At 39.8% G+C, this 23,057-nt stretch overlaps 1 protein-coding gene across 1 annotated transcript in view; it reads right to left on the bottom strand.

Moving 5' to 3' along the window:
* cstf3 (cleavage stimulation factor, 3' pre-RNA, subunit 3) overlaps window positions 1–16,014 on the bottom strand; it is a 44,425-nt gene extending 28,411 nt beyond the window's left edge. The window contains exons 1-4 of the mRNA XM_060923436.1: window positions 15,864–16,014; window positions 13,424–13,525; window positions 13,177–13,272; window positions 6,089–6,121 (exon numbers count right to left, since the gene is read on the bottom strand). Of these exons, the coding sequence (XP_060779419.1) occupies window positions 6,089–6,121; window positions 13,177–13,272; window positions 13,424–13,525; window positions 15,864–15,890 (258 nt within the window). The 5' untranslated portion in view covers window positions 15,891–16,014. The remainder of the gene's footprint in view (window positions 1–6,088; window positions 6,122–13,176; window positions 13,273–13,423; window positions 13,526–15,863) is intronic.
* Between the last annotated feature and the right edge of the window lie 7,043 nt (window positions 16,015–23,057).

Genomic DNA, 23,057 nt, shown 5'->3' on the forward strand with positions numbered 1-23,057 from the left:
TCTTATTAAGTTCACAAAAAGAGAGGAAAACAAAAGGCTGGGGAGGGGATGAATGTGTATAGCTGTCATAACTTATCTCACAGATGTTCTGTAAAATTAAACATCCCTCTAAACCGTTAACATACATAGTATGTTGTTCATTAATAAATAAAAGATCGTAATCACTGCCAAATGGCTGTGGTATAATAAGACAAACTAGAAAGGCACTTGGTAGAGTGCATACCTCTGGCAAGCCACATATTAGAATATCCAGATGTTTACTATTTTTACATATGTATCTGGATTTACACCAAAATCTAACCAATTTTTCCTTGGCTCATAGCTCATCTTTCCTCAAAATTTCATCAAAATCTGTTTACTACTTTTTGAGTTACATTGGGAACAGATAAACAAACAGAAAAGAAAACATAACCTCCTTCAACAAAGTTGGTGGAGGTAATAAAAAAAGGGAAAATGATCCACTTCTAGGTGGTAACTGCCATCACAACACCCAGTCATGGATTATTTTCTTACCACCCAAATTCCAAAAAAGTTGGGATGCTGTGTAAACTGTAAATAATACAGAATGCGATAATTTGCAAATCATGGAAACCTTATATTTCATTGAAAATAGGACAAAGACAACATAGGAAATGTTGAAACTAAGAAATTTAATTGTTTTTTTTTTTTAAGATATGCTCATTTTGTATTTGATGTCAGCAACATGTTTCGAAAAAGTTGGGACAGAGTCATGTTTACCACTGTGTTGCATTACCTCTATTTTTAACACCACTCTATAAATGTTTGGGAACTGAGGAGACCAATTGCTGCAGTTTTGAAAGAGAAATGTTGTCCCATTCTTGTCTGATATACAATTTCAGTTGCTCAACAGTTCGGGGTCTCCTGTGTCGTTTTTTGCGCTTCATAATGCGGCAAATGTTTTAAATGGGAGACAGGTCTGGACTGCAGGCAGGCCAGTTTAGCACCCGGACTCTTTTACTATGGAGCCATGCAGTGCAAAAAACAGTTTGGCATTATCTTGCTGAAAGAAGGAAGGCCTTTTCTGAAAAACATTTTGTGTGGATGGCAGCATATTGCTCTGAAACGTATACCATTCAGCATTAATGATGCCTTCCCAGATGTATAATGAATGAATGCACCCTTTATTGTCACTAGTCAGTGCCAGCGAAATTGACCATCAACCCATCCTTACATACACACATACATACAATTGACAGAGGGGGAGTAGACAGGACAGGAAGACAGGGATGACTAGATAGAACTCGACGCCAACAGCGTCGATGGAGATGCCTCCACCCGGTAGACTACACGCCTTATTAAGTTGTGATTTGGGGATGGACATTTGACCTCACAGTAATCTTGACCTGGTGAAATTACTTGTAGTAGCCTTGGAGATACTGTGTTCACAAGGTTTTCGGACAGACATTTGACCTCACAGTGACCTTGACCTTAGACCTTTTGACCTCAAAATCTAATCAGTAGATTGTCTCCAAATGCACAAATGGTGAAAGTTTGGTGAAATTCCTTTCATCTGCCTTGGAGATATTGTGTTCACAAGGTTTTCGGACAGACATTTGACCTCACAGTGACCTTGACCTTAGACCTTTTGATCTCAAAATCTAATCAGTTCATGTTTGTCCCAAAGCGCACAAATGGTGAAAGTTTGGTAAAATTCCTTTTATTAGCCTTTGAGATATCGCGTTCACAAGGTTTCGGGACGGACGCATGGACGCACAACCCGAAAACATAATGCCTCCTGCACCTTACGGTGGCAGAGGCAAAAAAAGCAAAAATACAGAGTAACATGAGGAGAGGGGAGGAGAAAAAAGCAACCCCCACACTATGCTCCTGTGGGGAGTACAGTGTGGGAACATTTAAAAAAAAAAAAAAAAAAAACACCTCAGCACATAAGTACAAAATAACACAGTACACTTTACAACATGAAAACTCAGGACTTGAGGGGGGAGGGGCAGAGGTAGAGGTAACCCAGCGCAAGCAAGCAGCCGGTTCCTGCAGCCATGACAGCGCTGGTCGCGCACCCACTTGTCACACTGGGGGTAAAAAGCGGCAACCGTGGAAAGTGGGGGAAGGAATGCAAGAGCGTCTCACTGCAGTGATCTTCAGGGGGAACTGTTGTTCCAGCAATGGCCTTGGCCAAGGCCAGTGCTGTCTGAGGGAGCCGAAAGCAGATAAGATTGGGATTGTTTGGTCTTGGGGCGAGTAGACGCATTCTTTTACACGACTACTCTGTTTGTCCATTCTGGTCTCCGAATCGATCCATTTTCCTTTGCAAAGCCAAAAGCTTCTCCATGATGTTTTCCATGTTGCGGTTCAAGTTCTGAATAGCCACAGTCTGAGTGTTGACAGCTCTGCCCACCGCTTCAATCATGTCGGGCAGCTTTATGGGGCTTTGGACAGCTGTCACCGTTTTCTGATTTCCTCGATAAACCAGGGCAACGCCTAATCCAATCAGCAAAAGTCCTGTAATCATGGTTCCGAATAGGTAGATGTCTTCAATGCCCTCCACAGAAAGAACCGCCAGACACACGACCTGCCACTTCTCCCACAAGTCCATCATGTAGCCAGCTGCGAATGTTCTGGCAGGACAGGCCGGTTCCCCCGAACCCAGGCTTCTTGTCGAGAAAATTGTGTCAATTGCGTGAAGAGACCAGTTTATCAATTCCATGATTTTTAGTTTGGAGAGCAGTGCGGAGAGAGTCTTTCAAAAGTATAGACAATAGACAGACGAGACAAGAGGAGCAAAAGCAGGGAAGGTAAGGGAGAGGAGAGGCAGAGAAATGCGGCCGCCTTCCGTGAGAGCACGGAGAAAGACCAGGGTATAAGCTACCCATGTCATGTGCACTAATGCACCCTCATACTATCACAGACGATGGCTTTGGAAACATGCACTGATAACAAGCCAGACGGTTCCTCTCCTCTTTAGCCTGGAGGATATGGTGTCCATGATTTCTAAAAAGAATTTCTAATTCTGACTCGTCAGACCTCGGGACAAATTTTCCACTTCGCCTCAGTCCATCGTGAAAGAGCTCAGGCCCAGAGAAGGTGGCTGTGTTTCTGGATATTATTTATATATGGTTTTAACTTGCATTTGTGGATGCAGTAATGAACTGTTTTCACAGATGATGGTTTTCTGAAGTGTTCCTGAATTCCACTACAGACATGTTTAATGCTTTTAACGCAGTGTCACCTGAGGGCCTGAGGATCACAGGCATCCAATGTCAGTTTTCAACCTTGTCTCTTGCATACAGAGATTTCTCCAGATTCTCTAAATCTTTTAATGATGATATGTACCATAGATTATGTGATCCCCAAATTTTACATTGAGGAAATATTACATTGAGGAACATTATTCTAAATTGTTGCACTGTTTGCCCACACAGTCTTTCAGAGTGGTGAACCCCTCCCCATCTTTACTTCTGAGAGACTCAGCCTCTCTGGGATACTCTAACCCAATCATGTTACTGACCTGTTGCCAATTAACCTAATTAATTTTTTGTTTGGGTTTTTTGTTTGTTTGGGTTTTTTTTTAGCATTACAAAACTTTAGTCTTTTGTTGCCCCGTCCCAACTTTTCTGAAACATGTTGCTGACATCAAATTCAAAATGAGCATATATTTTTTAAAAAAAATTATCAGTTTCAATATTTGATATTTTGTCTTTGTACTATTTTCAATGAAATACAGGATTGCCATGATTTGCAAATCTTCACATTCTGTTTTTATTTATTTTTTACACAGTATCCCAACTTTTTTGGAATTGGGGTTGTATAACAGCAAGTCTCAAAGTGATTAATTCCTTACTTATTTTGTGAACTATTTGAACTGTAAGACAATGTTGCTACTGTAGACTGATGCTGCTTGTTCAAAAGGCACTTAATCGTGTACATGCCATGTTGGAGAAATTCAGATGATCTCCCATTGCCAAAGCATTTGTATCACATTAGCAAATAGACAGACTTCTTAAAATATTTTTTTTTAAAAAGTGCCTCAATGAAAAAGGCAGTATCCAAAAAGGCCCAAATAAGGCAAAGGTTCCTGGTGAACCGCTTCACTGAATTTTCCTTTTCCTAGCACACTGGTATCAAGTAATGAGCATGTCTTTTCTAACAAACCCTATTTCCAGAAAAGTTGGGATATTTTCCAAAATGCAATAAAAAAAATCTGATTTGTTAATTTGTATAAACCTTTATTTAACTGACATAAGTACAAATAAAATATTTTTCAATCGTTTAACTGACCAACTTAATTGTATTTTGTGAATATAAACGAAGTTAGCATTTGATGCCTGCAACACACTAAAAAAAAAAACAGTTGGGACAGAGGCAAAATGAGACTGAAATGTTTACAGAATATTTAAGTAACACCATTTTGGAATATTCCACAATAAACAGGTTAATTGCTATCATGATTGGGTATAAAAGGAGCAGCACCAAAGGCTCAGTCTTTGCAAGCAAAGATGGGTCATGATTTCCTCCTTTGTGCCACAATTTGTGAGAGAATTGTTTGTCAATTCAAAAAGAACATTTCTCAACTCAAGATTGCAGTGTGTTCAGGTCTTTCATAAACTAAACCACAAAATATCGTGAAAAGACTCAGGGAATCCGGAGACATCTCAGTGCGTAAAGGGCAAGGTCGAGAACCACTGATGAATGTGTGTGACCTTCGAGTCCTCAGGCGGCACTACCTGAGAAACTGTCATGCTTATGTGACAAATATAGCCACATGGGCTTGGGAGTACTTTGGAAAACTGTTGTCACTTACCACAGTCCGTCGATGCATCCAGAAATGTACTGAAACTGTATTATGCAAAGAGGAAGCCATTCATCAATTCTATGCAGAAACGCCACTGATTTCTCTGGGCCTGAATTCATCTCAAATGGACCGAAAGACAGCGGAAACGTGTGGTGGTCAGACGAGTCCACATTTCAGCTTGTTTTCAGGAAAACCGGATGTCGAGTTCTCTGTGCCAAAGGTGAATACGACCATTTGATTTGTTATCAGAGAAAAGCCAGCATCTGCAAAAGCCAGCATCTGTGATGGTATGCAGGTGCATTAGTGCTCACGGCACGGATGAATTGCATGTGTGTATGAAGATACCATTGATGCGGAGGTGTATATTGGGATTTTAGAGAGACATACGGTATGTTGCCAACAAGGTGACACCTCTTCCCGGGAAGTCCATACTTATCTGAGCAGGACAATACCAGGCTTCATTCTGCAAGGGCTACAACTGTGTGGCTTCATAGACACAGTGTATGTGTGCTTGACTGGCCTGCTGCCAGTCCAGATCTGTCTCCTATTGAGAACTTATGGCGCATCATGAAGAGGAGAATCAGACAATGGCGACCATGGACTGTTGAGCAGTTAAAGTTTTATATCAAGCAGGAATGGACAATTCCAATTTTAGAACTGCAACAATTAGTATACTCAGATCCCAAACCACTAAAAGGTGTTATTAAAAGGAAAGGTGATGTAATTCAATGGTAATAATACTGCTGTCCCAACTTTATTTTTGGAGTGTGTTGCAGGCATCAAATTTTAACTTCATTTATATTTACAAAATACAATTAAGTTGGTCAATAAAACTATTGAAAATATTTTCTTTGTACTTTTGTCAGTTAAATAAAGGTTCATGTTAATTAAATTACAGATTTTTGTTTTTATTGCATTATGGAAAATATCGTAACTTTTTTGGAAATGGCGTTTGTAGTTGATATGGGTGTTAGAGCAGGAAAAACACTAAAGTACTAAAGAGGACTAAAGTACAGTGGACAGTACAAAGGACAGTGCCGATCACATATTTTCAGCTTTCCAGATCCTATGAAACAGGTGGGTTTGATATATAAAAAGTGACATGGCATGTGATATAATTCCGAAGACCTTTTGACACTCATCTCCAGTGTTCCATCAGTTTCATGTTTACTCCAGAACTGATAACGACACACAGATGAGCAGCCAAATATCTCCAGGTTTAGCCCAGACACCTTGGTAGCACCCACTATAAGTTCATGCATTCGAATCCTAAGCTCACTGTAGCATCTTTGAGGCTAGAGAGGAACGAAAGCTTACCTTTTCAACCTTGTCGTAGTTTTTAGCCTTGATCTGTGGACAGATTTCAAAACCGGCATTATTAAAGCACGATTCTGCTCGAGGGAAAAGTATGAGAATGGTCATATCTTCATCACACACACATACTCTAACACACTCCCTTTAAGATCAACAATGTGAAATTCATACAAATCCTCATTAATCACACAACACAAAGCCTGCATACGGATGCATCTGTTGTTGTTTTTGCTATTATTTTCCCCAGATTATGTTTCTGGTACAAGTATTCACATGGCTTTTGGTCAGTTGGAGTTTTAAAAATTAAATTTAATTAAATTTATCTTAAACTAATGGAGTGGTGCTTTGGGATGAGCTTAAACTCAAATAACAGTTTGGATATTTTGCATGCCTTAAGATGATAAAATGTCATGCCCGGAGGCCTTGTGTGAATTAACGTGTCTAAATACAACACACTTGTATGAGCACTGGATCATTTATATGGGCCACAGAAGTCATCTTGCTTTCTGTTATATGAAAGAAATTGGGTAGGAACAATATAAATAGGTAAGCCAATTTTTCAGTTTTTTTCATTTCGCCACAACATGCATTAAAATTGGAACCAGGTCAAGAATGCCACTTGATGTCCGAGTACAATGTGCCTCTTTAAATATGCACCACACGAAGCAGTGTATAAGAAAGAATGTGAGACAAAAGCAAGGAGATTGAATGAGCATTATAAAACACTCAGGATGCAATTTTGCCAGTAAACAAGTCATTTTATTTTACGTTGATATTTCCTTAGTGTGACACAAAGATATACATCAGGAAAAAAATTAGCAAAAAACCAAAATAACTTTTAATCACTATTAAAAGTTCAGCAGAATCTCAAAGCTCTGTAGCATCCTAAAATGTCAAAGGGCAAGTGTCCATGATTTACTGTCACAACTCCGAAACTTAATATGATTCGTACCAAATTAGCAAGGCACTCAGAAGTCCAGAATGAGACGGTTACTACAGAAAACAACAAAATGAAAATTCACACAATTTAAAAAAGTCTACCTAATGCAAGAACGGACTATTGTTTAAAGTTTCACATGCAAAATCCCTTTCTAAAGCAGAACATACAATCAAAAAGACATTGTCTTCTACAAATGCTGTACTGTCAATTAGATCATAAGTACACCCAAACATACAACAGTTATTGATTATACACTCAGGTACCACAGATAAACGTGAACTACTCTAGAATTAAGACATTTTTTAATCTAAAATCTCTGATAAAATACACTACACTACATAAATTTCACATACATGTGAGGTGAGAGAGGTGCTCTATCTAAAACGGCAGAAATGAAGGCATGGCTGGTTCAACATATGTTTTATGAACAATCTGCAGTTTACCTTTCACGGCATTCTCCATCTTGCTAAGAGCATTAGATTAAAAGATTAATTCTCATAATTTGCCTTGTTATTAAAAGGTCTGAAAGTCCAAATGCTAACATCTACTAAAACAAAACAAAAAAAAATCTTTAAAGCTGTTTTTCATATTTCACTTTAAAAAAAAAAAAGGGGGGGGGGGGGGAGGGGGTACATTTTGAGAACTGCTGTGAAATCCAAACTTCTCTTACACACACACACACACACACACACAGCCAGTCTGTCAGAGACACAAAATTACAGGCCAATAATTCAACAAATTTCTTGTTCATCAATCATTTTTATTACAGAGAAGAAGAAAAAAGGTTCAACTCTGGAAGCCAAACATGCATAACCCTAATAAAGAGAAGGTAAAAGCAGACAGACTTAAAAAAAAAGTGTCATAATTTATATTTCTAAAAATGATCACTTCCTGTTTTCCCACAGCATTCAATTATATTATGCAGTATATATCATGATCCATAATACCATACCATCTGAGAAATAAGATTTATCTGTATAATTCTTCAGTGATGCTAGCACAGGAATTGTAAAAGAGTAAATGAGTTATGAATTATACTATGTACGCATTAAGGAAAGGAAAATACAGCGCGTTTACTAGCTGTGGACGGCTGAATGATATATGACCAGCACCACAGGGATGACCAGGATATAAAAGAGAGACATTAGGACAGATATATCTACATTCCAAGCACTCGGTAAAAATAATAATAAAGGGTTTCTTTTAACATAAAAAAAATCTATAAAGCCAGCCCAAATTATATATTTATTTTCAATTATTTGTGATAATCAGACACAGGAAGTATGCATGTGGAATAGCACCAAGTGCATAAGAATTGTTCTTTTGCATAGTAAACATTTCGTAAAATTCTGCACTATGAGTTCAATGACTAAGTATTAATCATTAGAGGACCTTTGAGTTGTCTACGTAAACATTAAATATGTAGCAGGCTCTTGTTTTGTGGTATACAAACAAGCCTTTCATTAGGCAGCCTGACAGAGTGCTGCAAGGACACTTTCATCAGTCAGTTAGTGCTAGCAAACACATGAATAGACTAAAGCTAGTAAAACATTACAAGGTTGAAATGCATTGTTTGATGATACTTTTCTTAAATTTTATTTTTGTTTAATTATTATTATTATTATTATTATTAATAATGAGAAACTCAACGCTGCAGATAAAAAGTAACCCAATTTCAACCTACTCAATCTAACTCAAAGCCTGAAGTCACGACTACACCTTCATTTGATAACGCAACGAGTGTAAACTCATTCTGCCCATGTGCTGATTCACTTCCAGCAGGTTCCTGGGTATGGAGCTGCCAACCACTGGCTTAAACTACTGAGTCTCTGTACAAAATACACTACATGGCCAAAAGCTTGTAGAAATCTGACCATTACACCCTTCTCCAAACGGTGTCCACCAAGTTGGAAGCACACAATGCATTTACAATTTCCTTTCACTGGAACAAAGGGGTCTAAACATGTTCCACCCTATGCACAAATCGAGGTCCATGGTATACCAAGGCTGCAGAAGAACTTGAATGGTCCAGACAGATCCCAGACCTTAACCCCACCAAACGTCTGATTTCAGTAATGCTCTTGTGGCCGAATGAATAAAGCCTTACAGCCGTGCCTCAAGATCGAGTGTAAACCCTTTCCATAAGATTGGAGGGTATAACAACAGGAAAGAAGAGCACAAATCTGAAACAGGATGCTCAGAAAGGACATATGGGTTCTGATGGTTGGGTGTCCACAAACTTTTGGCCATCGTGTACAAAGCCAATATCATAGCTTAAGTCAACTTTGTCTTGTAAGAAATTGAGGGCACGTTTGTTAGTTGTGAAATACTTACCATGCTAGTCCCTCATGGTAACCCCAACCACTTATTTTTTTTCCCACAATTTATTCAAATGCCAACTTTCCACCTAACCAGCTCTCTCCATCATACGACCACTTCCAAACAGGGAGTTAAAGGTCGACATGTGCTTTCTCCAAAACACAAAGCCAACTCCCAATTTTTTTTCAAACTGCTGCTCATTCTGCATTCACAAGGCAGAGTTAATGCACTCCGAGCAAAGCGCCATCTGCCCTCTTCTGCATACATAAGCACACTACCATTGGCTAGCATCACTGCAATTGACAGGAAGCACCCAGAGAGCATGGCCAATTTTGCTTCTTTGGCTCCCGGCCAGGGATGACCGTGGCATCATTGGGATTCAAACTCCCAAACTTACAATCTCCTATTCGTGCCACTCAAGACTGGTATTCCATGTTAGTTTGCAGATGTTATGCACTATAGTAATCTATGGATTGGACTACCAATAATGACAATCACCATCACACAGTTTAATTCTAGTACTGATTGTGGTGTAAAAGGAGGTAAAACAAACTTACAGCTACCAGTTGGCATCGTATAAAATGCAAAATTAAAATCAATCACACACTCACCTCAAAACTAACTGTTCAGGGGAGGGTTTCCTAAAATCCTCTTAACGCTAAGAGCATCTTAACTAGGAGAGAGAGCATTCATTGTACTGCTCTCTCTACCATTTAACCATGATCTTTGTGCTGCGATGCTTTTAGGAAACTCGGGCCAGGTCAGAGGTAAAATAAAAAAGTGTGTACTTTTCTTTAAAAACACCAATTGAATGGGACTGACTCGTCCTCCTCTACCTTCAAAACACCTGTAGTCTAACATTTGTAGAAAGTGAAAAGACTAAGTAGATGACACTGGGGTTTTTTTTGTTTGTTTTATTAGCTGCACCACCTCCCTTTAATCCATTTTTAGGTGAGTGTGTGAGGATTGTGGATGCTTTCACACCTACTGGTCTGAATCCGGGTGAAAAAAGCTTTACAAAAATCTAACCAGACGAATGAACCAAAAAGCAAAAATAAATAAAATTAAATTTAAAAAAAAAATGTAATTTGTGTGACATTTTTTCACTGGTTGAAAATATGCCAATCAAAAAAAAAGGTTAAACCTTTACCAAGTGTGTGTAGGGTGGGGGAGAGAAGACCCAAGGACCATGAACAGAGTGCACACTAATTGATTAATGATATAAATACCTACTTTAATACATTGTGTATTGCATCCGGTGTATATTCTATTTCCTTGTTTGGTGGTCCATAGCTCCAGAGCTCATTTCAGTGCTACAGCTCTATATATTGGCTCAGTATAGCATCTACAAGGACACCCCCAAAAAAAGGCTATAATATACCCATGGCATGTTGGATTCACACCCTGCATGTTGGTTGATTCAGCATTAAATCACTTTCCTTACTAAAGTTGACTTGAAAGCAGATTGAGACCACTTCATTTAGACAAATCAAGTGTGACTGAGGTGTTCTCACCTGCCTCAAGAACCACACCAGGTGAAATAGCACACCAGGGTTCCACTGAAACGGACTGAACCCTGCATGCAGTTTGCACAGTGCTAAACTGGCAGCGATAGGTTTTTGTAGCCTTGTAGCTTGAAGTCGAATTTAAAGAGACAGACACCAAATACAGTGGGGCAAAAAAGTATTTAGTCAGCCACCAATTATGCAATTCTCCCACTTAAAAAGATGAGAGGCCTGTAATTTTCATCATAGGTATACCTCAACTATGAGAGACAAAATGGGGAGAAAGAATCCAGGAAATCACATTGTAGGATTTTTAATGAATTAATTGGTAAATTCCTCAGTAAAATAAGTATTTGGTCACCTACAAACAAGCAAGATTTCTGGCTCTCACAGACCTGTAACTTCTTCTTTAAGAGGCTCCACTGTCCTCCACTCGTTACCTGTATTAATGGCACCTGTTTGAACTCGTTATCAGTATAAAAGACACCGGTCCACGACCTCAAATAGTCACACTCCAAACTCCACTATGGCCAAGACCAAAGAGCTGTCAAAGGACACCAGAAACAAAAAATTGTAGACCTGCACAAGGCTGGGAAAGTCTGAATCTGCAATAGGTAAGCAGCTTGGTGTGAAGAAATCAACTGTGGGAGCAATTATTAGAAAATGGAAGACATAAGACCACTGATAATCTCTCTCGATTTGGGGCTCCACGCAAGATCTCACCCCGTGAGGTCAAAATGATCACAAGAATGGTGAGCAAAAATCCCAGAACCACACGGGGGGACCTAGTGAATGACCTGCAGAGAGCTGGGACCAAAGTAACAAAGGCTACCGTCAGTAACACACTACGCCGCCAGGGACTCAAATCCTGCAGTGCCAGACGCGTCCCCCTGCTTAAGCCAGTACATGTCCAGGCCCGTCTGAAGTTTGCTAGAGAGCATTTGGATGATCCAGAAGAGGATTGGGAGAATGTCATATGGTCAGATGAAACCAAAATAGAACTTTTTGGTAAAAACTCAACTTGTGTTTGGAGGAGAAAGAATGCTGAGTTGCAGCCAAAGAACACCATACCTACTGTGAAGCATGGGGGTGGAAACATCATGCTTTGGGGCTGTTTTTCTGCAAAGGGACCAGGATGACTGATCTGTGTAAAGGAAAGAATGAATGGGGCCATGTATCATGAGATTTTGAGTGAAAACCTTCCATCAGCAAGGGCATTGAAGATGAAACGTGGCTGGGTCTTTCAGCATGACAATGATCCCAAACACACTGCCCGGGCAACGAAGGAGTGGCTTCGTAAGAAGCATTTCAAGGTCCTGGAGTGGCCTAGCCAGTCTCCAGATCTCAACCCCATAGAAAATCTTTGGAGGGAGTTGAAAGTCCGTGTTGCCCAGCGACAGGCCCAAAACATCACTGCTCTCGAGGAGATCTGCGTGGAGGAATGGGCCAAAATACCAGCAACAGTGTGCGAAAACCTTGTGAAGACTTACAGAAAACGTTCGACCTCTGTCATTGCCAACAAAGGGTATATAACAAAGTATTGAGATGAACTTTTGTTATTGACCAAATACTTATTTTCCACCATAATTTGCAAATAAATTCTTTAAAAATCAGACAGACAATGTAATTTTCTGGATTTTTTCTCATTTTGTCTCTCATAGTTGAGGTGTACCTATGATGAAAATTACAGGCCTCTCATCTTTTTAAGTGGGAGAACTTGCACAATTGGTGACTGACTAAATACTTTTTTGCCCCACTGTATGTCTTGGTTGACATGGATTTGGTATAACTGTCAGCTGTTTTAAAATTATTCCAAAACTTGAAGATCATGTGCCTCATATGTACAATGTGTGGAAGTATTTTAACATTTTATTTTATTTATTTTTTTTAAATGTTGAAGAAAACCAAGATGAGATGGAACTCTTGCCTAAAATTATGCTGCAAACCGGCCGTAACTAAAATTGGCCAAAGAACAAAATGTGTTAATATGCACAGCTCCATTTTGCAGTGTTCACACAGATAATCCACAATGACCTCAAAGAAATGACACAGGAGGCAAGAAATTGACACAAACAAGTGAATAAAAGGCTAAAGCACTCTGATACTATTAAAAGAGTTTAATGCTGTTGCAGATAAAACATGCAACAATATAAACTTAACCTCAGAAAATTGAAAAGTAATATCATGAGTAATAACGATTACAAACCCCTCCGCCCCAACCTCCCCTCCCCTGTACCACTGTTTGAGGTGTATGAAAGTCACATTGTTGATCCGATTACGAAATGTAATTTCTTGCACACAAATAGGAATAAGAAATAGAAATTAACCTCGGCTTCAATGTATAGCTTCCAGAATCTGCCCGAACTGGGGAACTGGGTGATAAGTCTCTCATACGTCTTCCTCGCTTTATCTATAGGTTGGTTCTAGAAGATGTAAAATGTATTTACATACATGAAAGATAAATCAGTTTATTTAAGGCAGGGTCAGACAGGCAAACCCTCCCCACCATCCCAATTTCAACTCCCCGATTAAGTCCCCCCAGGTAAAAAGGAATGCAACCCTGTGTCACTAAACCTGTGCTTCTCGAATCAGTATGCTCCATGCGTCCAGGTCATATGGGTTTTCTTCCAACTTCTTCTCTGCCTTCTTCACCTTTTCTGGAATATACTCCGCAGCCTGCCATGAAAACAAATCGCAAGTTAAATCAACAGATGAACAGATCAATATAAACGAAAGCCTTGTGTGCCTCATGTTAGAACACTTCAAACATGCTCATAAGACCACTTTGGAGATGGGAACCTAGTAAATGGGATGATCTCAGAGCCTCATTTGTGAAATACATGGAAATGGCTCAAACTATAAAATCTGATATATTGTTCCATAAGCCTCAGCATTGGACTCCCAGATTGTAAGTTGCACAGCTTGGCTCTCTCTTTAGATAAAGTAAATACTCTGCACAACTTCATACAGGAGTTGTTCAATTCACAGTGGAGGAAACAACTGAAATATTGTCAGGCCAGAGGTTCCCAACCCTCATCCTGGAAAACTCCCTGATCTACACACCCAAGTTGAATCAGGTGTGATAGAGCAGAGAAACACGAAAATGTGCTAGACAGAGGGTTTCCCAGGATGAGCGTTGGGAATCTGTGCATCAGACTATGGTTGTTTAATTAAAACAGGCTAAAATGCATAGCGCTTTAAGACACACCTACACCAGGTATATACACTGTCTCCTGCTACATAGTTTTGAGCAGGGAAAAACCTGGGGTCTGGGGGTCTTACCCTATGATCACACTAGTTAGCGATAGCTACTTGGGAAGTTTTACATTTTTTTTTTTTTTAAATGTTCAATGAGGAAACAATAGTAGCCTAAATGTATATCCTACAGCCCACTAAAATTACATTTTCAGACATGCACTTCATGACCAAGCCTGAACTTATGTAGACATTACCCGGAGGAGCTGCATGCGAGAATCCAAATGTCAGTTGGACCGAACATTAAACAGACTTTACCCTGCCGGCTCCCTAGTACAAAGCCCGTGTAACATGCGATTCAGTCCACGTGTGAAAAGAGATCATTTTGGGAGAATTCACAACAAGTGAGCGGGTGTGTTAACATTTCTATCATGCAACTTGCATGAAACTGGAAGAATACAAAACATCCGAGGATGAAGGAGGAGGTGGTTCATTTAAACAAAGATGCCAAAGAAAACTTCTAACTCCAGAAACGAGATTCGGGAACGCCTGTCAGTAAGAGCCAACACCTGCCACCTTCGACGTGCTGTAAACAAACCAGCGACATTTCCACACCACTTGTTTAAAACGTATTTAAGACTGATTTACATGTAACAAAGATGAAACCATGGTTATCAGTTGCTGAGGTTCTTTCATTTTTCAATAAATGGGAACTTATCGCAGGTAGTCATGAGTGCGGAATTGATCATTGGACCACGTGCTCCATAAGGTTGGCCTGAGAAATCATTCAAGCCAATCATGTCTCGCTTTATGCGTCACATTATGTGAAATCACACAAGTAGAAAATAAATGGTCACTCATCGCTTGCTAGTGTTAATGAACACAATGAACAGGAGGGAAAATAGAGCTGAACTAAGTTATGGCGATAGCTGTCTGTCTCCTGTGCAAAGAACTCGACAGCATTATGTAGCTCTTGATGCTGACCTGAAATAGTAATTATAGGCCACTGGTTGAGGGACTAAGGTTCACGTTGGCCAACACTAATTTAGAGGGTTCACACTTAATCACAACTTCTACGCTCTTAGCTGCAAATAACGTCAATATAAGGGCTATTTTGTATAGATTCATGGCAAAAATCCCACTTATGCCCATTTTATTTCCATTTTGAAACACGACAAGTGTGGGAAAGTTTAAAGGGAGAATTAATACTTTTTCAAGGCAACACTGCAGATGGAGCCAAGATTTAGTTGCGCAGCTATTAAATTGCGCATGCGCCAAGACAAGTTTAATAAGCAAACCCTTCTGACATTAGCCTGTTTACCTCCTATATGCATCTACTTAACGGGATTTTAAGCACGTTAGCGTGCTAACTAGGTTAGCATTAACTAAGTAATTATCCCAGAAAAAGTAACAATTGCAGAAGCAGTCCCCCCCCCTTTTGCAACCTCAGGGTTTTTTGTTTGTTTGTTTTTTGGAAGGGAAAGGAGGTGTTTGTAATCTTTATCCACATTTCCGCGTTGAGTTACTCTCATTACGGGTAAACAGCAGTTTCTCATCACAGCAGCCACTCCACCCTCCTGAAGCCCTACACCTTATTATAATAGAGTCGTTTCACTAGACTTGAACGTCGAAATAAAAAATTTAAAAAATAAACAACTAAGTTTCAATTTTATCCGACGCAGGATCTAGCCGTAAACTGCACTAATCATTAATTAACATCACTAGTTTATCCTGACTGTACTTCACGTCCAAACAAGGCCGCAAAACATCAATGAATTACAAAAAGTGGTTGAAAAAAACTCAAGAAACGCTTTTTTACCTGATCTGGGGCGACTTCTGCAGACATTATCGAATTACAAAGACGCAACTATAAACCTCCAAACGCACCTAGAAACACATTTACGCCATAAAACAAGGCTCTATTCCAGCATGGCCTGCCTGTTTCTTTATGCATCTCATAAAATGGCGAGTTGAGTTCGGCTACTTCCGGTTGCACCGGAAGCGTACTAGGAGCTGGCTATTTTTGGTTTTGCCACCTGTGTAACTGTAAATTTCGCTCCTTGCTTCAAGATACTGTATATGTCTAATATCAGAGAATTAAGCAGGTCAGTATATTATTATTGACTCGTTTTTTGTTTGTTTTATTAAAGTGTATATATTTAAATTCTACACGTTCAGAATTTAAGTTCTCAACTGTCCAATCAGAGACGTGTTTGTAAGCACGAGACGCGTTAAGTCAACCAGTAAAATACGAGAACATTGCCTACGTGAAAACGTGTGGGTCAACAATTATTCATTTCTTAAATTACTTTGAATCATAGTACATAAAGGGATCAAAACATTTGCACTTCAGTTATATGAATTTAATATTTTTAAATATCTCTACAGTGTATTTTCCCCATTTATTGTATTTTAAATAATTTTGTTAGCAGTTTTATTTCCTCAGTATTTTATAATTTTGTAGAGTTATAATTGTGTCTGGTTTGGGAAATTTCTTGCTGTTTGTTATAATGTCATATATGTTTTTTTTTTCTTTTAAAGTTCATATCAAAAATGGAACTCCTAAACGAATAACTAAGTGAAATTAAGAAATAGAAATATCCCTGATTTTTATCATGACACAGTTGTAGTTTTGCTATTATGTATTTCCTTTGTGTGTTTGTATGACTTGTTTATTTAACATTTGGTTTCTATTTAAAATGTAATGACCCTGTCTATAATATTTCGGAATATAAGTTTCAGGTCTAATTCTGTTGCTTTGTTTGTTTTTACTAATTCTATTAATGTATATAATATTGTAAGCATTTTATTTTTATGCTATTCATTGACCAAAAAATAATTTAGTCATGCACATTTTCAGATGTCTTGACCATTTGTTACCCAGAATTCCATTCAGCCACCCCTTTCCGCCATCTTTATTCCTGTATCCAGCAGGCAATTTTTTTTTTTTTTGCAAATTATTTTTTATTGGTTTTCTTTTCAAGTCAAAATTATACAATGATGATATCAATGAATAGAATGTTTTACAAATGACAATATGAAATCAGAATTAGAATTATAAGACCCAAAAAGAATAACCCATTAAGACTCAGTATTTAGATTCTGGGTCAAATTTTGGACATGAATACACTTACACACACATACAGACGCAGTACAAATTACAATTAAAGACTCAAAAATGAAAAAAGAAAAAAGGGGGGAGGGGAAAATGGGGACCTTTCTGAATGACACGATCCAGCAGAAGGTGTATATTAAATGTTATTCCCACTTACTTATAGCACACAAAGACTACATACATCTAGAAGAGTACAATACAGATTGGCAGAGGGGAACTGAATTGATTTCAAATGTTCAAGAAAAGGATTCCATATTTTGTAGAATTTAGTGGTGGAGCCATGTAATGTAGCCCTCATCTTCTCTAGCTTGGAGTAGGACAAAAGATCCCTCAGCCAGTGATAAACTGTGGGAGGAGTGGAGGATTTCCATCTGAGTAGGATCAATCTCCTAGCCAATAGAGTGGCAAATGCTATAAAGTAGGCACCGCTAGGGTAGAAGGTACCGCTAGGGTAGAAGGTAGCACCCCAAACAGGATAGTTACTGGGATAGGGTCAGAGGGCACATTCAATATAGTAGATAAGGTATTGAAAATTTCAGTCCAAAAGTTATGGAGAGTTGGACAAGTTAAAAACAAATGAATTAAGGAGGCTGGAGCCTGCTGGCATCGATCAGAGAGGGGTTTTTATGTGAGGGTAAATCCTAGAGATCCTCTCCTTACTCCAGTGAGTGCGATGGAGAATTTTAAATTGTATTAGTTCATGTCTGGCACAAAAAGAGGAGGAATGGACACAATCCACCCCACATTCCACGTGTCACAGCTTAAACCTCTGGTCTCTAGTTCTTTAGGGTTGCTTTTGATCCACTAGAGGATAAATACCTGGAACTCCCCACTCGTCAGACAGAATTGAAGAAGCCTTTCGGATGAGAGGTGAAATGTCAAGAATTTCAAGCAAGTCCAGTTGCCTTCTTTAGCACCTATGGTTTACTATGACCTGGATGACTGAGAACCTTCACAGACATATCCTCATCAAACACCTCCCCAAGATCCTGTTCCCAGTGTCTTAATGGAAGACAAGGAAGGATTGTATTCAGAAAAGATTCTACCATACATATACAAAATGAAATCCTTCTCCCTAAAAACTGGTTCTAAAAATGTCTTGTTGTGTATTTTGTGGTTTTAAGGGGAAATTAAGCATTTCAGCTTGAACAAAGCTACGGATCTGTAAATATTGGAAAAATATTTTTTTTTTCAAGGAAAATTTTTCAGTCAGCTACTGAAACAAGGCAAAGGTTCCTTCTATGTCCAAATCACTGAAAGAAGTGATACCTGCTTGCACCCATGTAGAGAAAGACTTGCCCATCAATGATGGGGGAAATAAATGGTTTTGTTCTGTAGGGGCATGAAGCAAGGAAGGAAGAATGCCAAAATTAAGTTTAAATTGCCTCCAAATTTTGAGAGTAGTCCTACCCACTATGTTCTTTGTGTATCACACAGTAGGAGAGTTTCCTGGAGAATACAAGAGTGCTGGAAGAGAGGATGGTTTACAGGAGGCAGCTTCAATATTAAGCCAGGCAGCAGTGTGTACTGGATTGGTGGTTTGCAGCCAGTAGCGCATCACACGTAGATTAGTAGCCCAGTAGTAGTATTGGAAGTTGGGTAGAGCCAGACCACCAAGATACTTTGGCCTTTCTAAGTAAGCTTTGCGAAGTCTTGGAGGCCGTCCCTGCCATAGGAAATCTGATCTCAAACTATCTAATTTACGAAAGAATGCTTTTGTTAAGTAAACTGGTAGACATTGAAAGAGGTAAAAGAATTTTGGTAAAATATTCATTTTAATAGAGTTAAGTCAAGTCAACTTTATTGTCAAATATGCTATACATGCTCGACATACAGCACAAATGAAATTTCAGTCCTCTCTGACCCACGGTGCAAACAGGCAATGCAATAAATAAAAATTAAAAATAGAATAAGTGAAAAAACAAACAAACAATATAAACAGTATAAACACTCTAGATAAGAACTAGACAGACTAAACACTCAAACAATATAAACAGTATAAACACTAGATAAGAACTAGACAAAAGACTAAACACTCATATATACATACATATATATACACACGTAAATTGGTGCAAATAAACAAACAGTCAAGGGCACTTGAGGTATAGCAGGTAAACATGAAATAAGCAGTATAAACAAACTAGCAGCTGTTAAGGTGAGGTAGTGCGGAATAGTGCAAATGAGCGAGGTAAAGTGAGATGTGCGGTCCCTGAGTTCAGTGTGTTAATGAACGATGAGATGTATGTGTGTGTGTGTGTGTGTGTGAGTGTGTTTGGGGGGGGGAACTGTGAGGATGACATGTCAGATGCTGAAGGGGGGGCAGGGGGGTGTGCGAGCAGAATCTGTGGCAGGGGGCAGAGGGGGGAGGAGGGGCAGAACAGGGACGGAGTTGAGCCTCCTGACCGCCTGGTGAAAGAAACTGTTCTTGAGCCTGCTGGTTTTTGGCCCTGAGACTCCGCAGTCTCCTCCCCGACGGCAGCAGACTGAAGAGGCTGTGAGATGGGTGGGTGGGGTCACCTGTAATCCTGATGGCTTTGCGGGTGAGGCGGGAGTTATAAATATCCATTAGAGAAGGGAGAGAGACACCAATGATCCTCTCAGCTGCTCTCACGATGCGCTGCAGAGTCTTGCAGCAGGACATGGTGCAGGCGCCGTACCACACGGTGATGCAGCTGGTCAGGATGTTCTCAATGGTGCCTCTGTAGAAAGTGTGCATGATAGGGGCTGGGGCTCTTGCTCTCCTCAGTTTGTGGAGGAAATACAGACGCTGTTGGGCTTTTTTGGCCAGTGATGCAGTGTTGTTGCTCCAGGACAGGTCCAGCTACAGATAGGGGAAGTAGGGACCATCGCTTTAGATCTTGTTGAGTTCTAATAAGCAAAGGTTCAAAGTTTGCTCTAAAGAGGTTTTCAAAGGTATCTGTAATTTGAATACCTAGGTATGTGAATTTATTAGCAACAACTTTAAATGGCACTTGTTGTGATGAAAAGTTGCGCCCAGCAGCATTCAAAGGAAATAGCTCGCTTTTGTCATAGTTGACCTTGTAACCTGAAATTACTCCAAAGGCCTCCAGTGTGGAAAGAGCATGTGGCAGTGATAAACTGAGGTTGGAGAGAAAAAGGAGCAGATCATCTACGTACAGTGATACCTTTTGTTCAGCCTCACCCCTGAAGATTCCAGAGATTTGTGGATGGGAACGTAAAGCTATAGCAAGAGGCTCAATGGTGATTGCAAAAAGTAAAGGAGATAGGGGGCAGCCCTGTCTGGTACCATGCCGAAGACTAAAGTATTCTGAATTTATATTATTAGTTCTGACGGAGGCGGAAGGAAGGGAGTATAGAAGCCTCACCCAGGAAGTGAATTTTTTACAGAACCCAAACTTTCTTAGAGTATAGAAAAGGTACTCCCACTCCACTCAGTCGAAGGCCTTCTCTGCATCCAGGGAGACAACAGCCTCCGAACAAGTGGGTGAAGGGGGGGCATATATAATATTAAATAACGTCTAACATTAAAAAAGGAGCATCTATTTCTGATAAATCCAGTTTGGTCATTAGATATTAATGAAGGTAGGACTGAGTCTAAACGCATAGCCAACACCTTAGCTAATAGTTTAGCATCCACATTGATCAATGAGATGGGCCTATATGAGCTGCAAAGAAGTGAGTCCTTGTTCATTTTTAATATTAAGGAGATAGACGTTTGCCGTAGAGTAGGGGGTAAGCAATTGGCAGTAAAAGACTCATTAAGCATTTCAAGTAAGAGAGGGGTCAACTGATCTGAAAATTTCTTATAAAATTCTATAGGATAGCCATCTGGGCCAGGACATTTGCTACTTTGCATAGCACAGATTGCTCCACGAATCTCCTCTAATGTGATTGGTTGTTCCAAGCCTGATGCTGAGGCTGCATCTAAGCTTGGTATGGAAAAGTTTCTGAAGAAAGAGTTGAACTCTGACAGCCCACTTTGATTCGCGGAGGTGTACAAGTGACTGTAGAAGTTTTTGAATTGATCATTTATTAATTGTGGATCAGTTGTAATGCCTGTGTATGTGTTTATTTTTAGAATTTGGTGAGCTGAGGATTTTTGGCGCAGTTGATGAGCCAGCAGCTTGCTGGACTTATCACCTTGCTCGTACTGAGCATATCTACATTTAAAAAGCAGATCTTCAGCAAGAGTGCTTGACAAGTTATTAAATTCAGCTTGTAATACAAGTCTCTGTTTATATGCATCTGGGGTAGGAGAAGAGACGTAATTTTGGTCAAGTTGTGAGATCTGAGACATTAGATCTGCCATTCTTTTTTTCTCTCATTCTTTTCTCATGGCTTGCATATGAGATCGTAAGACCCCTGGTGTACGCTTTAAATGTTTCCCATAAGGTAGAGGGAGAGGTGTCCTCAGTTTTATTTATCTTAATAAACACATCAATTTGAGTGGACATGAATTTTACAAAGTCATCATCTGACAATAGCCGGATGTTAAAATGCCATGGTGAACGTGGCTTTATATGACCTTTCCAGTTAAGTTCTAATGTCACAGGGCCATGATCAGAAATAACTATGGGATTATAGGTGCAGGAGTGTACGGCGGGGAGGAGTCTCATCTCATCTCATTATCTCTAGCCGCTTTATCCTGTTCTACAGGGTTGCAGGCAAGCTGGAGCCTATCCCAGCTGGCTACGGGCAAAAGGCGGGGTACACCCTGGACAAGTCGCCAGGTCATCACAGGGCTGACACATAGACACAGACAACCATTCACACTCACATTCACACCTACGGTCAATTTAGAGTCACCAGTTAACCTAACCTGCATGTCTTTGGACTGTGGGGGAAACCGGAGCACCCGGAGGAAACCCACGCGGACACGGGGAGAACATGCAAACTCCGCACTTCTTGCTGTGAGGCAACAGCGCTAACCACTACACCACCGTGGCGGGGAGGAGTCGATTATCTAATAAAAAATAATCTATACATGTGAAAGTGTGGTACATATTCGAGAAGAAAGAGTAAGCTCTACTAGTTGGATTCAGAAAACGCCAGACATCAGATATAGCAAACTCTTTTAGAAAGGACTTAATTAGTTTAGCTAATTTCGTTTGAGGCTTCATATTCATAGAGGAGCGGTCTAAAGAAGCATTTAGCCAGCAGTTAAAGTCACCTTCCAAGATAAGGCACTGAGACTGCATATCTTGGAAAGAATAAAAAAAGGACTTGGAAAAAATGTTCATCGTCCCAATTGGGGGCATAGACATTGGCTAATATCACTGGGGTATTATAGAGTTTACCTGTTAGTATGACATATATTCCATTTTTATCTAGTTTGGTGTGTAATAAAGTAAACGGCACAGATTTGTGTATGAGAATAGCAGTTCCCCTTGCCTTGCAGCTGTAGTGTGAGTGATACATCTGACCAACCCACCGTTTATGCAACAAAGAGTGATTGTCTGTTTTCAGGTGCGTTTCTTGTAGGAAAGCAATATGAGTCCCTATACTTTGAAGGTAGTGAAGAGCTTTGCTTCTCTTGACAGGTTGGTTCAGTCCCTTTACGTTCCAGCTATTAAATTTGAGTGTGTGTCCGCTAAATTGGGGAGTGGGGTTAGGACTGCCTTGTGAGATCATATTATATCAAGATAAAGCAGCAAATGTATGATACAGTAGAATGAACCCTCACAGGACTGTCAGAAGTTACCTTTGTATATATCAGAAGGCCCCTACACAAACAAAAAAAACCCCTAAAAAACGACTGGTAAAACATGCAGACAAAGAGACAAACCACAAACAGCTGAAGCGTCATCCTGAATGTGACGCGTGCGCCTACTCTCCCTAAAGGCCAACATCCAACTCCTTAAACTAAACTCACTACTCGCCCAAGTAGTACTGGGCCAAGCGCTATAAATGTAT

This window comes from Neoarius graeffei, chromosome 6, assembly GCF_027579695.1.
Source record: "Neoarius graeffei isolate fNeoGra1 chromosome 6, fNeoGra1.pri, whole genome shotgun sequence".
Lineage (NCBI taxonomy): Eukaryota > Metazoa > Chordata > Actinopteri > Siluriformes > Ariidae > Neoarius > Neoarius graeffei.